This window comes from Cynocephalus volans, chromosome 5, assembly GCF_027409185.1.
Source record: "Cynocephalus volans isolate mCynVol1 chromosome 5, mCynVol1.pri, whole genome shotgun sequence".
Classification (NCBI taxonomy): Eukaryota; Metazoa; Chordata; class Mammalia; order Dermoptera; family Cynocephalidae; genus Cynocephalus; species Cynocephalus volans.
The window spans coordinates 70,041,299-70,054,191 of record NC_084464.1 but is presented as its reverse complement, the minus strand read 5'-3'; the positions used below and the strand labels follow the sequence as shown (position 1 = coordinate 70,054,191).

Sequence of the window (12,893 nt, the reverse complement as noted above, 5' to 3'; positions counted from 1 at the left end):
TTGACAATTAAAGATATATAAAGATATATTTTAGAATGGTCTTGAAATAAGAAAATAGTTCTCTATATAATATCAGTGATTCTTCTGTGTCTTTTGAATATTCTTAGCGATTGTATAGTGCATGCCATGGGCTTCAGCCCTTTGCCTGCTAGTCTACTTAATTCACAAATATGTCTTATATCCTTTACTCTCATCAAGTTTAAGGGCCATGTCACAAGATGCTTATAGAAAAAACAAACAAAAAAAACCCCAAAACCTTCTTGTCATCTGCTGTCACTTCCAACTCAGTCTACCTAAAAAGTGGATTCTTTATAATTTCCTTTTATAATATATATCTGAATGTCCCTATTCTTACTAATGGTGCCACCTTCTTTCTGAAACCCCAGAGATTTCTAAAAGATAGAGATACAGAATGATGGCTAAAGTATGGACTCCTTCATCCATTACCAGCCTTAACTTCTCTGTTCCTCAAGCTCCTCCTCTGCAAAATCAGGATGATGATAGTATCTCCCTAATAATGTCATAGAAAAGATTAAAAGAGTTAATACATTTAAAGTACTTCAAAAAGTGCCTGACACATGGTAAGCCTCAATAAATGTTTGTCATTACTATGATCTCTCCTCTTTCATACCAACACACTTAGCAGTCTTAAAAAATGAATTTCACATCTACTTTAACCTTTCTATCCCCACAGCTATTTTCCTATTCAGATCTTTTTGCATCTATCCACTTCCTTATCCCAACTATGACTCATTCATTTACTTATTTATTTTCTGAATATTCAATGAAAAATTACAATGTGCCAAGTACTGTTTTTGGTCTTAGGACTACAATAGAGACAAAAACAGACCCGATCTCTGCTCCCAAGGAACTAATGGTCAATTGCAGGCCTCAAGAAAAATATGATCAAGGACTAAATAGAGCCCACTACATGTTTGTGTAAATAAAATTTATTGGAACACAGCCACAACATTTTTTTATGGCTGCTTTCAACAATGACAGTGTTGAGTTATTGTGACAGCTTATATGGCCCACAAAGCAAAACTACATACTGTCTAGCTGTATTAGTCCATTTTGTGTTGCTATAACAGAAATACCTGAGACTGGCTGATTTATAAAAAAAAAAGAGGTTTATTTGGCTTACAGTTCTGGGACAGCTGCATCTGGCACGGGCCTCAGGCTGCTTCTACTCATGGTGGAAAAGTGGCAGGCAGCCAGCGTTACAAGCAGATCACATGGCGAGAGGAAGGAGAGAGAGAGGGAGAGAGAACTAATAGAGCGAGAACTCACTCACTACCCCTCCTCCCTCAGGGAGAGCATTAATCCATTCATGAGGGATCCGCCCCATGACTCAATCCGTTTCCAACACTGCCACACTGGAGATCAAATTTCCACATGAGTTTTGGAGGGGACAACACATCCAAACTCCATCACTAGCCCTTTACAAAAAAAGGTCGCCAGTCTCTTTTTTAGTAGCGACAATACAGTTAGTTTCCACTAAGGTTAAAGTTACATCATTAGAAAGCTTATTATTATACCATGTGGCCATCCTATACATACCAGATTAATATTTTTTAAATGTGCCTCATCATTCATGTAATTTCCCAAAGATCTGTCAGTTAAAAGTTGAATTATCTCAGCCTGTTGTTCAAAGTCCTTGGGCACTAGTCTCCTTTTCCAGTCTAATCTATTGCTCCTACTCCTCAATGCATGCATTCAAGTAGGCAAATCTCACTTTAGAAGGCTACCTTGAACTCACTAAAATTGCTTAGGTGTCCTTATGGGCTCCCATACCTATTTTAGCACTTTTCCTACCATACTAAAATTGTCTGTTTATTATCTGACCCATCCAGAAAACAGCAAGCCCATTAGGTCAAAAATGGAGCCTATGTGTTGTGGAATCTCAGTGCCAAGCACAGTGGCAAATACCTAGCATGTAAAAAACAATAATAATAAGTATTCTTTAAATGCATACATACCTACTCTCTGTTTTGTTTTTACTTTTCCCATTATATGGATGCCCTACCTCACACTCATACTTCTCCAAAACCTATGCTTCCTTCGGGCAGAGTAGTATATATGTGGTTAAAGGAAGAAATGTTAATGAATTTATTTCAGGGGTTAGAAAAATAGCACCCAAAGTAGAGAATAATGAGTGAAGATTTGAAATTTTTTTATTATCTACATTTCACAGGGTGCTAAAGAAACAAGGGAACAAAAAGAAAAATCTGGCCTTGCACAAAATTATTCTGATAAAAATCTATCTTAAAATATAATGTAAGAAAGTACTATACCAAATTTAAAAGTAATTTTTAAAATCTCTAAATATATATCTAATTGTTTCAGATTTAAAAGTTCTGAGAGGAACTTTATGAGGTTCTAGCTTATTTAAGATGTTATTTTTCAAATAAATTTATAGCAGCTGTATATGCTTAATGTGATTTAAGCTATTTTTAATATTAAAATAATATTTATTCCTACAACATCATGTTTTCTAACCTAAATATATGCAATACAATTTATTTTTAAAATACATAAATAAAATAAATATTTTACTATTTCAAGGCCTGTCTATAAGGCAGTGAGACTAATTTTGGTTTTCACTTAGTCTTTTTTCAAGTAGATAAAAATGAACCACTAGGTGGTGCAATTATCATTTAAAAATGTAATAAATTTAGTTTTATTTTTATTTAAAAATTCTTTAATTCTTTAATAAGAATTTTTGACTAGAGTTTTATTTCTTTTGTGAAATTTGTAACTTGTTCTATTTTTCGTGTAAAAGGTCTTTACGCATTTTACACTCTTTGTAATGTTAAAACTGATTAAAATCATGTGTAAGTTTGTAGCAGATTAATTCTGTATGATTCCATTTTGAAGAACGCTATACGATTTTTCAAACTTTTTTTTTGCACAACTATTAACTTAGATGCAACAAGAGTATAAGTTTCCTTTTATTATGACCCATCTAAACACCCTATTTAATGAAATGGCAATATCCCCAGAGACTTTTTTGTTTGTTTTTGTCTTTTTATGTCTGTGCCTTGTGCCTCTATCATAAGTTTGAAATAGACAAGAATTTTTGTTTTAAATTTCTGCTACAACCAAAGTCTAACAGTGGATCAGTGAACATGCATTGGTCATGTCAATTATGTTTTCATCCACTGAGTTTTTCCCCATACTGGTTTCTGGGTTCAGCAGCACCTCTCTGTGCCATTCACTCAGCTCCTCAGCATATTCAGTCTAGTGCTGCTTTCCCTAGCATGCCTCATCTCACTGAGAGCCAGAACTCATGCCTTACATATCTCCTGCCCACATAGTGCTATGCACATAATAAATACTAAAAAAAATGATTAAAAAAATGAATTTTGGTGAGACAAATTTGATTAGCCAACCAAATAATGAAGGAAAAAATAGGAATTTGAAATGAGTGTGTTCTTGATAAATATGTGTTGCATGCAAATATTTCTATTTTAATAAATAATTATTTGGTTGATAAAGAACAAGAAGCCTGTAAAAATATTTCATATTTTCAGTTATTTACAAATTTATTATATTAGGGACATTTTCATACACTGATAATAGAAATATAAATTGATGTAATTATTATGAAGGGCAAGTTGGAATATGTATCCAAAGCCTAGAAGTCATAATAACGTTTGAGTTTATCCTAAGGAACTGATCATGTATATGCACAAAGATTTAGCTACAAGAGTTTTTACCACAATATTGTTTATAAAAAGTGAAAAATTAAAAACATATATCTCACAAGGGACTATGAGAATAAACTATGTTTTATTAATTTATGGAATGATATTCAACCATTAAATATAGGGTTGTGGAAGAGAAGTTAATAAGCATGGAAAGATGTTTCTAAAGATTGTATGTTTTTTTAAATGATTATTTATAAGGAAGTTCTCTCTGTGGAATTATGGGAAGTTAGATATCCTAAATGACATTTCCAAATGAAAATATTTGAACCAGAATAAAATATAAAATATGTACTTTCAGAACATTGTTACCTTGAAGTAAAAACAAAACATTTACAGAGTCCAAATGAAATGAAAACAAGATTCTAGAAAGTAAGCACCAAAATCGGTGTTTGTCCTAAGAGTTCCTGTTGAAACCTAGAAACTATGTGAACTTGGCCTTTGAGGGCTGCACAGGTTACAATGGACCTGACTTTAAGGTTAAGGACTGCCTGAGATGGGGAACCTAATAGGAGACTCCTCACACCCCAGAACACCAAACAGCTACCCCCTCAGTGTAAGCATAAATGAGAAATAAACCTAGTTTTACACAAGGAGAAATCAAGGAAATTTGCCTATCTTGAAACTGGGACTAGTTGAAGTGAAAGTATATGAAAGAGCAGGCAGAAAAACAAAGTAACAGATCTTGCTGTCCTAGACATCAAGACTTATTATATAAAGCTGGAGAAATTAAGACAGTGATATTGGCACAAGATTAGACCAGTAGACTAATGGAACAGAAGAGAGAGTCACAGGACTATGCATACATGGACATGATTATCAGTGGAAAAGAATGAACTGTTCAGTAAGGAGTACTAGGACTTTTGCTTATTCATTTGGGAAACTATAATTGGATCTTTACCCCATACCAAACAAAAAGTAATTTCAAATATATCAACTTGAATGTAAAAGGCAAAAACCGTAATTGTTTTCGGAAATAACATAACATCTTTTTTTACTTTGGAACAGGGAAAAATTTCACAAATAAGTCACAAAAAATGCAAACCATAAAATAAAATATTAAAATTTTAACTACACAAAAATCATGAACTTCTGTTCATCAAGACATATTGCAATGACAATGAATGAACAACAGCTGCACAACATCTGCATGGGTGAATCTCAAAAGCATAATCCTGAGTGAAAGGCAGTCACTGAAGAATCTATACAGTATCATTACAATTATGTGAAGTTTTAAAACAGGCAAAACTGAAAACTAAAACTAAGAAGAAAATCAAGGAAATGATTATCTCAAATTTCAGGACAGTGGCCAGTTCCTGGGGGAGGGAGCAGGAGGATGTTAGGACAGGCACACTTTTGGCCTTCAAGGTTCTGGAAATCCTGTTTCTTCAGTGGTGGATTCGAAGATGTTCATTTCACCATTAATCTTTGAACTGTACATATATATGTTATGCATAATGTATTTCATAATAAAACCTTTTAAACTAAAAAGATATAAAACACTATATAATGCTAAAATTTACTTAAAGAAAGTAGTGGAAAGATACGTGCTAAGACCTAAAAATAGTCTTGCTGTGGTCAGAGGTTAGAGTGAGTGAATGTTATTTTCTTCTTTTTTGTTTAATCTCAATTTTTTGATGCTCTTACCTATTATTTCTGTAAAATGATAAAGGTTGTTAGTAATGTTTGCAGAAAGAGTGATCATTGTCGTCACCTCCCTTCTCTGTGGCATACAATGTGTATCACAGTTTGACTCACCTAGAAGGGAATATACAAATTGCCTTTAGTCCTTAGAATCTGTGAGGGTTCTTCCAGACTAAAGAAAACACAAAGTTAAAGATACTTAGGTTTTCCATCTGACTTATCTTGACTTGCTCACATTAGAAATTGCACATTGGTGATGCTTTTCCAAAACCTCAGCAGTGCTATTAATATCGTCTATATTTATGGTTTACCAGTAAATAAAGACCATTGTAATGAATTGGGAGCAAACAAATGCAACCCAGGACCCATGGCTATATTCCTATAGTAAATTTACTTTCGTTTCCCACTCTTTTTAAACCTGCTAAGGGGGACTCAACCTTTTTCTGGTCCTGGATTAAAACATGGGGAGGCCTGTTGAATTTTATGCTTCTACTTAACTAGTAGGCATTTTAATTCTCAAATATACTTTCAATTCATTGATTTGAAGGGTTCACTTCAATATACTAATCAACACTTCACTCTTTAAGACTGCTGCCCTAAACCCAGTCAGGTTCTACAACATGAATGAAAAGTCTGGGAAGGAGGTATGATCTGCTGCTTTCTCCATGCTAGTGATTTCTGACCCTATACCCCACACCCCTTCCCAGAATGTGCTTCTTTGACCAGCACTATTTTCAGATGGTTTAATTTTCTCTGGGCCTAGCAGGAGTATAAAGCTAACCCTTTCTCTCATGTGCCCTTTAGTGTAAGGTTGGCAGATTTAGAAGAAAAAGAAAAAGAAAAGAAAATACATATAGGGTGCCCAGATACATTTGAATTTCAGATAAATAACAAATAATTTTTAGTAGAAGTATTTCTCAAGTATTGCTTACCTGAAATTCAAATATTGTACGGTATACACTTAAACTAAAAAAATTATTCATTGTTTATCTGACATTTAAATTTAACCAGGCACTCCACATTCTATCCAGCAACTCTACTTTTGGTGGATCCATCAGAGATTCCCTTGCTGGGCCCCTCCCAATATTATGCTCTAAACCCAAACAAGGTCTCTCTTCCAACTCCGTATTCCCCATCACTCCTCAACTTCCTCCCCAGGAGGACATTTTTATATGTTCTTTTTTCTATGTCTGATTTTACATGTCCTCAAGCTGATGTTCTTAAGAGTGTGACATCCCTTCCCTGGGATTCACTCAGGTGTGGGAGTGGGGAGAGGGACTTACAATGTGGTTTTGTCCAAAGAAATAATTCTCATAAAATTATCTTTCAATTTCCATATTCTGAACCTTTTTTATTTTTATTTTTATTTTTATTTTTTTTATTTTTTTATTTTATTTTTTTTTGGTGGCTGGCTGGTATGGGGGACCCAAACCTTCTTTCTAATTTCTTGATGTGGAGTCCAGTAATCCTATAATCAGTTCTTAACTCTTTTCTTTTGACAATTTGGATATTGGCAGTTTGAATCACAATTGACTTTGATCTTTTGGAACCTCAGTTGGAACTGCCAAGTTAACATATGGGCAATACACAGGTGAATATCCATCTCTTTTTAAGTAATCAAATCATGCCATGTTCTCTTTCAACTGGTAGCTGCAACTGTCCCACTGGGTGGAAAGGAGTGTTCTGCACAGAGACGATTTCCACCTGTGATCCTGAACACGACCCTCCACACCACTGTAGCAAAGGAGCAACCTGTATTTCATTGCCTCATGGATACACCTGTTACTGTCCTCTTGGAACCACTGGAATCTACTGTGAACAAGGTGAGGCAAATTTCAACCAATTTTGCTGTCTACAAATTTGACTAAATTTTAGAACTGCAAAGTCAGTTTTCTTTTTGGAAAGCAAAGAAAAGATATACAACAAAAGTAGAGTCCATTCTCCTCTCTCCCTACTATACTTGATATTATATTTCACAGATAGGATAGTACTCAAAATGCAATAGTACAGCTACAGTAATACAGTTTTTAGTATTGCTTTAATTTATTAACTCTAAAATCTTCATCTGTTAAGTCTAGATGCTCTGGATGTTCTAAATGCAGTTAAATCAAATGAGCTTAGGTTCATAATTCAGTTCCAGAACAAGACTCTGTCTTTGAGCTTCTCCTTTCTGCACCTTCCATCTGACTCTAAACTCTCACGAATATATAAGGCAGAGGGAAAGAAGAGAAATTTGAGGGGTGAGATGGCCCCAAGTCCAGTGGGAACAATAATGAGCAATAAAGTCCTAACCATTGGGGAAAATTATGGTATTGCTTCTGAAGAAGCTCAGCAGTCCCCTAGGTGTTCCCCATCTGGGCTGTAGCTAATGCTAAGGGTACTTAACTGAGTTATCTTCCCTTCAGTCCCTACCTGGAGCTTTCAGAACAGCAGCAGGGCATCCAGGAAACTCCTTGTTAAGAAATATGGAAAGATTAATCCAGAAAAATAGGTGAACATAGGGACCCACCTGCCTTCTCTGGGCTTCCTGAGGCTGGATTATATATTTCTCTATCCTGCCTCACCCTCTACGTAGAAGATAAAGCTTTAGCTCCCTCGTCCCCTTCTTAGGAACAGAGAGGCTAGGACAGAAAGAGTACAGGAGCTAATCTCTAATTGTGCTATACCCATATCCACCTTTGCATTATTTGGGGGTTTTGTCATAATATTATAACCACATGTGTGATTAGAACAAATTTAATCCCCTTCAGATAACTATCAAATATATTAATGAAAACATTTTTATTCCTATATTCTTGAAATTCTATGCATGTTTAACTCTCCTCCAAGAATCAAAAACTGTTGATAAATGAAGACATCTGAGGGTTAGAATACTAGTGATTTAGTGAAAGAAATTTTAAATCATGCCTTAAAGTGTGACTATGAGATGGAGTTTTATGTCTGGCTTATGGAAATCAGTCTCTTCCACAATGATATTAGGGACAGATCTTGATCTTTAAGAAATGGTGGTTCTAAGTTTCTAGAATATGTCACGCTCTTTCCTAGAGTAAGGATTTTGCACATACTTTTTCCTCTGCCTAAAGTCCTCTCATCTTCGCCTCTACACCCAGCAAACAACAACTTATCCTTCAGATCTCAACTCAGATCTTGCTACTTTAGGGAAGACTTTTCTGACTCTCTGTCATAGATCTGAGGACAGTAACCAAGACTGTTTTTGTTTATTGTGGTTCAATCTCTAGCACCCACCAGATAGTGCAGAGCAAAAAAAGAAAAAAAAATCTGTTGAACATTCCAACTTAACAGCTATAAAATAATAAAAACTCATTGTAATATTTTTCACAAAATAGTTCTTTAGTGAAAAGCAAAGTACTCAAAACTTTACCAAGATGAGCAACTCTATTACTCCCAAAGGAATAGCTGTTAAAAACTAAATGAAATTATAGAACACGTAGTATAAGGGCTAGTGAATTTAACAATAGGGCAAGCCAGATTTTTGAAGCTTAATGGCTCAAATAATGAAAGTTTAGGGGATTAACCCAAAGTTTGTGTGAATGTATGTATGTATACAAATAGATAGTATAGGTACATAAAGAGATGACAGATGAGAGAGACAGAAAGACAGAGTAATGAGATTAGTTCATAGAAAGAGTCTACAAAGTTTGATAAAAGGTGCCAAAAATTTGTGACACCCTCATAAAATTCTGAACACAAAATTAACCAAAGATACACACTGCTATGCTATAAAATAAGAATTTGGTTAGAATATTTTGCAATCCAGAGTAGTCTTTAAAATATTATAGCAGAATTCTGGTTCACAAACATTTTGCAAGATAGATAATATGTCCAGTTTCTTTTCTCACACACTCAAATCTTGCCTACTTATTCATTTCTTTGTGTTAGAGTTGTATTTCCTGATATAATTTGTCACTTATAACTATACATATGACCTTTTCTGAATCATAAAATCTCCTCTCAATTCATTTTCTTCTAGATTAGTCATAAATTATTTTTTTTTCTTGGACTACTTTTGATACTACTAAATTGTACATCATTGACATTTAGACAAGTTAGATTTCATAATGTCTGCATTAGCTTTTAGCCTAGAAAATATTGAAACTGTTTCAATTTTTTAATATTTTTTCCCAGCCCGAATGTAATTTTCCTTTCACTCATTTCTCATTCCCTAAGGTAAAGAAACCCATGCACATGCTGGCATTTTAAATGAACAGGCAAATGTTCAATCTACTTAAACATTTTTCTGATGCCACAAATACTTGATGGCCCAACCAGCCCCTGGTTTCCATTGAAATTAATTCTTGCTAATAGAGAAGTTCAATTCTTCAAGTCCTCCTACCACTACCTATAATAGTTTTAGGACCAATCCTTGAAACTGGTCCATAGCACAATAGATGGCAGTTTCAGGAAACATTACTGTGTTTTCCTGTTTTGGGATACTCACTTTCAAGTGCATTTGGCCATATGGGAACACAGCAAGTAATACACATGCTTTCTTCATAGAAAAAAAATAAATTTTAGTCTTTATTTCCCCACTTTCAACTCCATCATGATAATTAATAGGGATGTAGTTACATGTGTACTAGATTCTCTACCTCTATGATTTTATAACAGTCATAAAAAGTAAAAAATAATCAGGCACTATCTATGATTCCTATGAACATACGTTTTACTTTAGTCTTCTTTCTGCACTCTTCAATACAACCTGCTAAGGGAAATTCAGGGAGAAAGTGAATTATACATAATAATTCTGAACTTTATATGAGCATCAAGCTTTTTAGAGCATCTAAAGGAATAGATGTGGCAACTGAGTCTTAGTAGACAGAAACACACTGTTTTCATTTCCTAACCTTGGTCTTTGGAAAAGTAACTTAACTTCCCTGAACATCAGGTTTCTCAGGTATGGAAAGAGAATATTTAAGAATCTCTGTTTTAGGATAATTTTTGGCCAAAGTCTGGGAAGACTCCATTCTTCTTTTCAAGTCCTAAATTAATGATTACTACTTTTTATGAGGCAGTGAATGAAAAGTTAATAGATATCTACAGATTTTTCTTCAACGAAGTCCTTTTTATTTTCCATTCAAGATAACATTAGTAAGCGAAAGCACTCACATTGGATTTTTAGCTCTCTTTGCTAAAGTTTCCACTCTCTAAATATTTTATTTGTTGTTATAAGTACCCTGTCCCCCATTCTAAGAAGGCAGACAAAAATAATGTCTGTTTACAATCAATTTCTATGAACAAAGTTGGTTGCTACTTCCCCTGAGACAGATCTGCCCACCTTCTTTTAACCTAAGATCATTGACAGTGATGAGATCCAATCACAAAGTTTACTTTTTAATTCGAGTAACTGAGAAGCAGACTCCTAGTTTTCAATCAAAATATTACAAAGTGACAAACTAAAATGTTCATGAATATAGTGGAAGATATAGAGATGACTAAATATTTCATTATTTCGACATCTTGTTAAAATCTATAAAATTTATATTAAGAAAAATAGAAAAGCAAGCCTTCCAGTGCTATGCTCTTCTAGTGGCCAAAAAATATCACAAGGCAAATAATCAACAAAGCACTATAGTCTGAGATGCAGAATTTGTCTGAGTCTCCTAGCACACCCCAATAAAAGTTATGAAGAGGAGCCAATAAAATAAAGAGGCTTTCACAGTGCCTAGCATTTAACTAGCACTCCATAAATATTAGCTCCCTCCCACAGAGAAAGGAAAAAAGCATTAGATTACACTTGGGTTAAATGGAGGCCATGTCCACATAGATATTTTGATCATTTTCATTTTAAAAATATGGGTTACTTTTAATAGATTCTGAAGCAAACCTCTATTTAAGATTTTTCAAACTATTATGACCATTGTAAAGACATAAACTTTTCAAAATGACCAAATAAAATGTCCTCGTTAAAAAAAAATTTAAAAAACAACCTCAATAGAGTCACAGTAGATTATTACGTTTAAATAGTATTTATGGGGAAACAACTCAGGCAATATGGAGAGATTTAAAGCACTATAAGATAGTACTTTCAAAGAGCTTTTCCCTCCTTTCACAAAGCTAACAATTTAGGTGGAGACCAGGCAAAAGTCTGTGAAATTAAATTAAACTGTATAATTTAGATGACAGTTCAGAGAAAAGAGCAAGAAATATCCCATGGTACTGAATGCTTTAATTACTAGATAAAGTACACAATAAGTGCATTACTTCTGGCTAGCAGGACCTGAATGAGCATTAGAAAGCAATGGAATTAAATTAGGTTTCAAAGGATGGGTAAGGTCTGAGCAAACTCACATAGGTAGGAGAGGTTCCTTTCCCAAAAGTGAGAACTTCAGCAAAACATGGGAAGAATGGAAGTGTGGACTTGCATATGTGAGTACACCCCTGTCGGGTCTGCCACCGGCAGACCCGAACAGCCCTAGCCTCATTCCTTTTGGTGGGCGAGCAAATGGCCCAGATTCCTCTTTCCCTCCTCTTCCCTTTGGAAGGAGACGGGGGAAGAGAGCCATGAAGAGAGGTGAGCACACCGCCGGCCCCAACCAGCCCAGTTTAAAGGACACTCAGACACAGCAGGGGTCCTGTGGAGCAGTTCCGTTTATTATCACACAAGCACTTGCTTTTATAGGTAGATGGGGAGGGGAGGTTTTCTTAAAGGTCAAGAGCATGCATCCTGTCTCAATGCCTAGCTATTGCAATCACGCAGTGTTCACGAGCGTGGAAGCGCATATTTGGCCAATAAGGGCTAAGGCAAGGTTCCTGCAGACACTCCCACCCTACTTCCTCGCGGTGCCCATCTTAGGCTGCCACGTTAATACGCCCTTGTGGGCCCATAATGGAGCCGCTTGTAATGTCACTTAAGGTGGCCTTAGTTTTTAAGGCCCGACACACCCCTCCATCTGAAAAGTAAATTTATGCCAGGTAAGGTCTAAATTATTAAAATTCCTGTGAGAAGATGAGAAGAACACTGGATTAAAAAAATCATCAGGACTTGCTTACTGAGCTAGAGCGGATGACTTTCATATAGATAGAGCTCAATTAAAGCCTATGAATTGGATTATTCAAGGCTTAAAACCTGGATGACACATGCACATAACCAAAGGAGTCTCCCAGAATCTTCCGTAAATAAACCTTTGATACTCCTAAACAGTCATATATCTTCCTATACAATTTATTTGACTCAATGGCTGACTTTATTACAACACTTCCAAATAGCATAAGAGAGAGATCACAGTAAAAGACATATACACTTTCAAAGTAGCCAAAAGAGTGGTGATATATATATATATATTTCATATTATATATATATATATATAAAAGACGATATATATATATGTATGTATGTATGTCCTCTTACCAAGGAAAGCAAAGAAAAAAAGAAAAGGAAAGGGAAGAGTAGGGAAGGGAAGAATAAAAAAGGGACCAGAAGGGAAAAACAAGAAAGACAAAACAAGGCTAATCTAAAACATGGCATGCAACTGAATATAAAGCTAGTTTGGGGTTTCTGGGCAGTCTAAGTAAAACATAAAA

General features: G+C 35.0%; 1 protein-coding gene across 1 annotated transcript in view; it reads left to right on the top strand.

Annotated features, from left to right (window-relative positions):
• Window positions 1-12,893, top strand: part of EYS (eyes shut homolog) — a 1,675,061-nt gene that overhangs the window by 1,637,696 nt on the left and 24,472 nt on the right. The window contains 1 exon segment of the mRNA XM_063097631.1: window positions 7,002-7,174. Within this exon segment, the coding sequence (XP_062953701.1) occupies window positions 7,002-7,174 (173 nt within the window).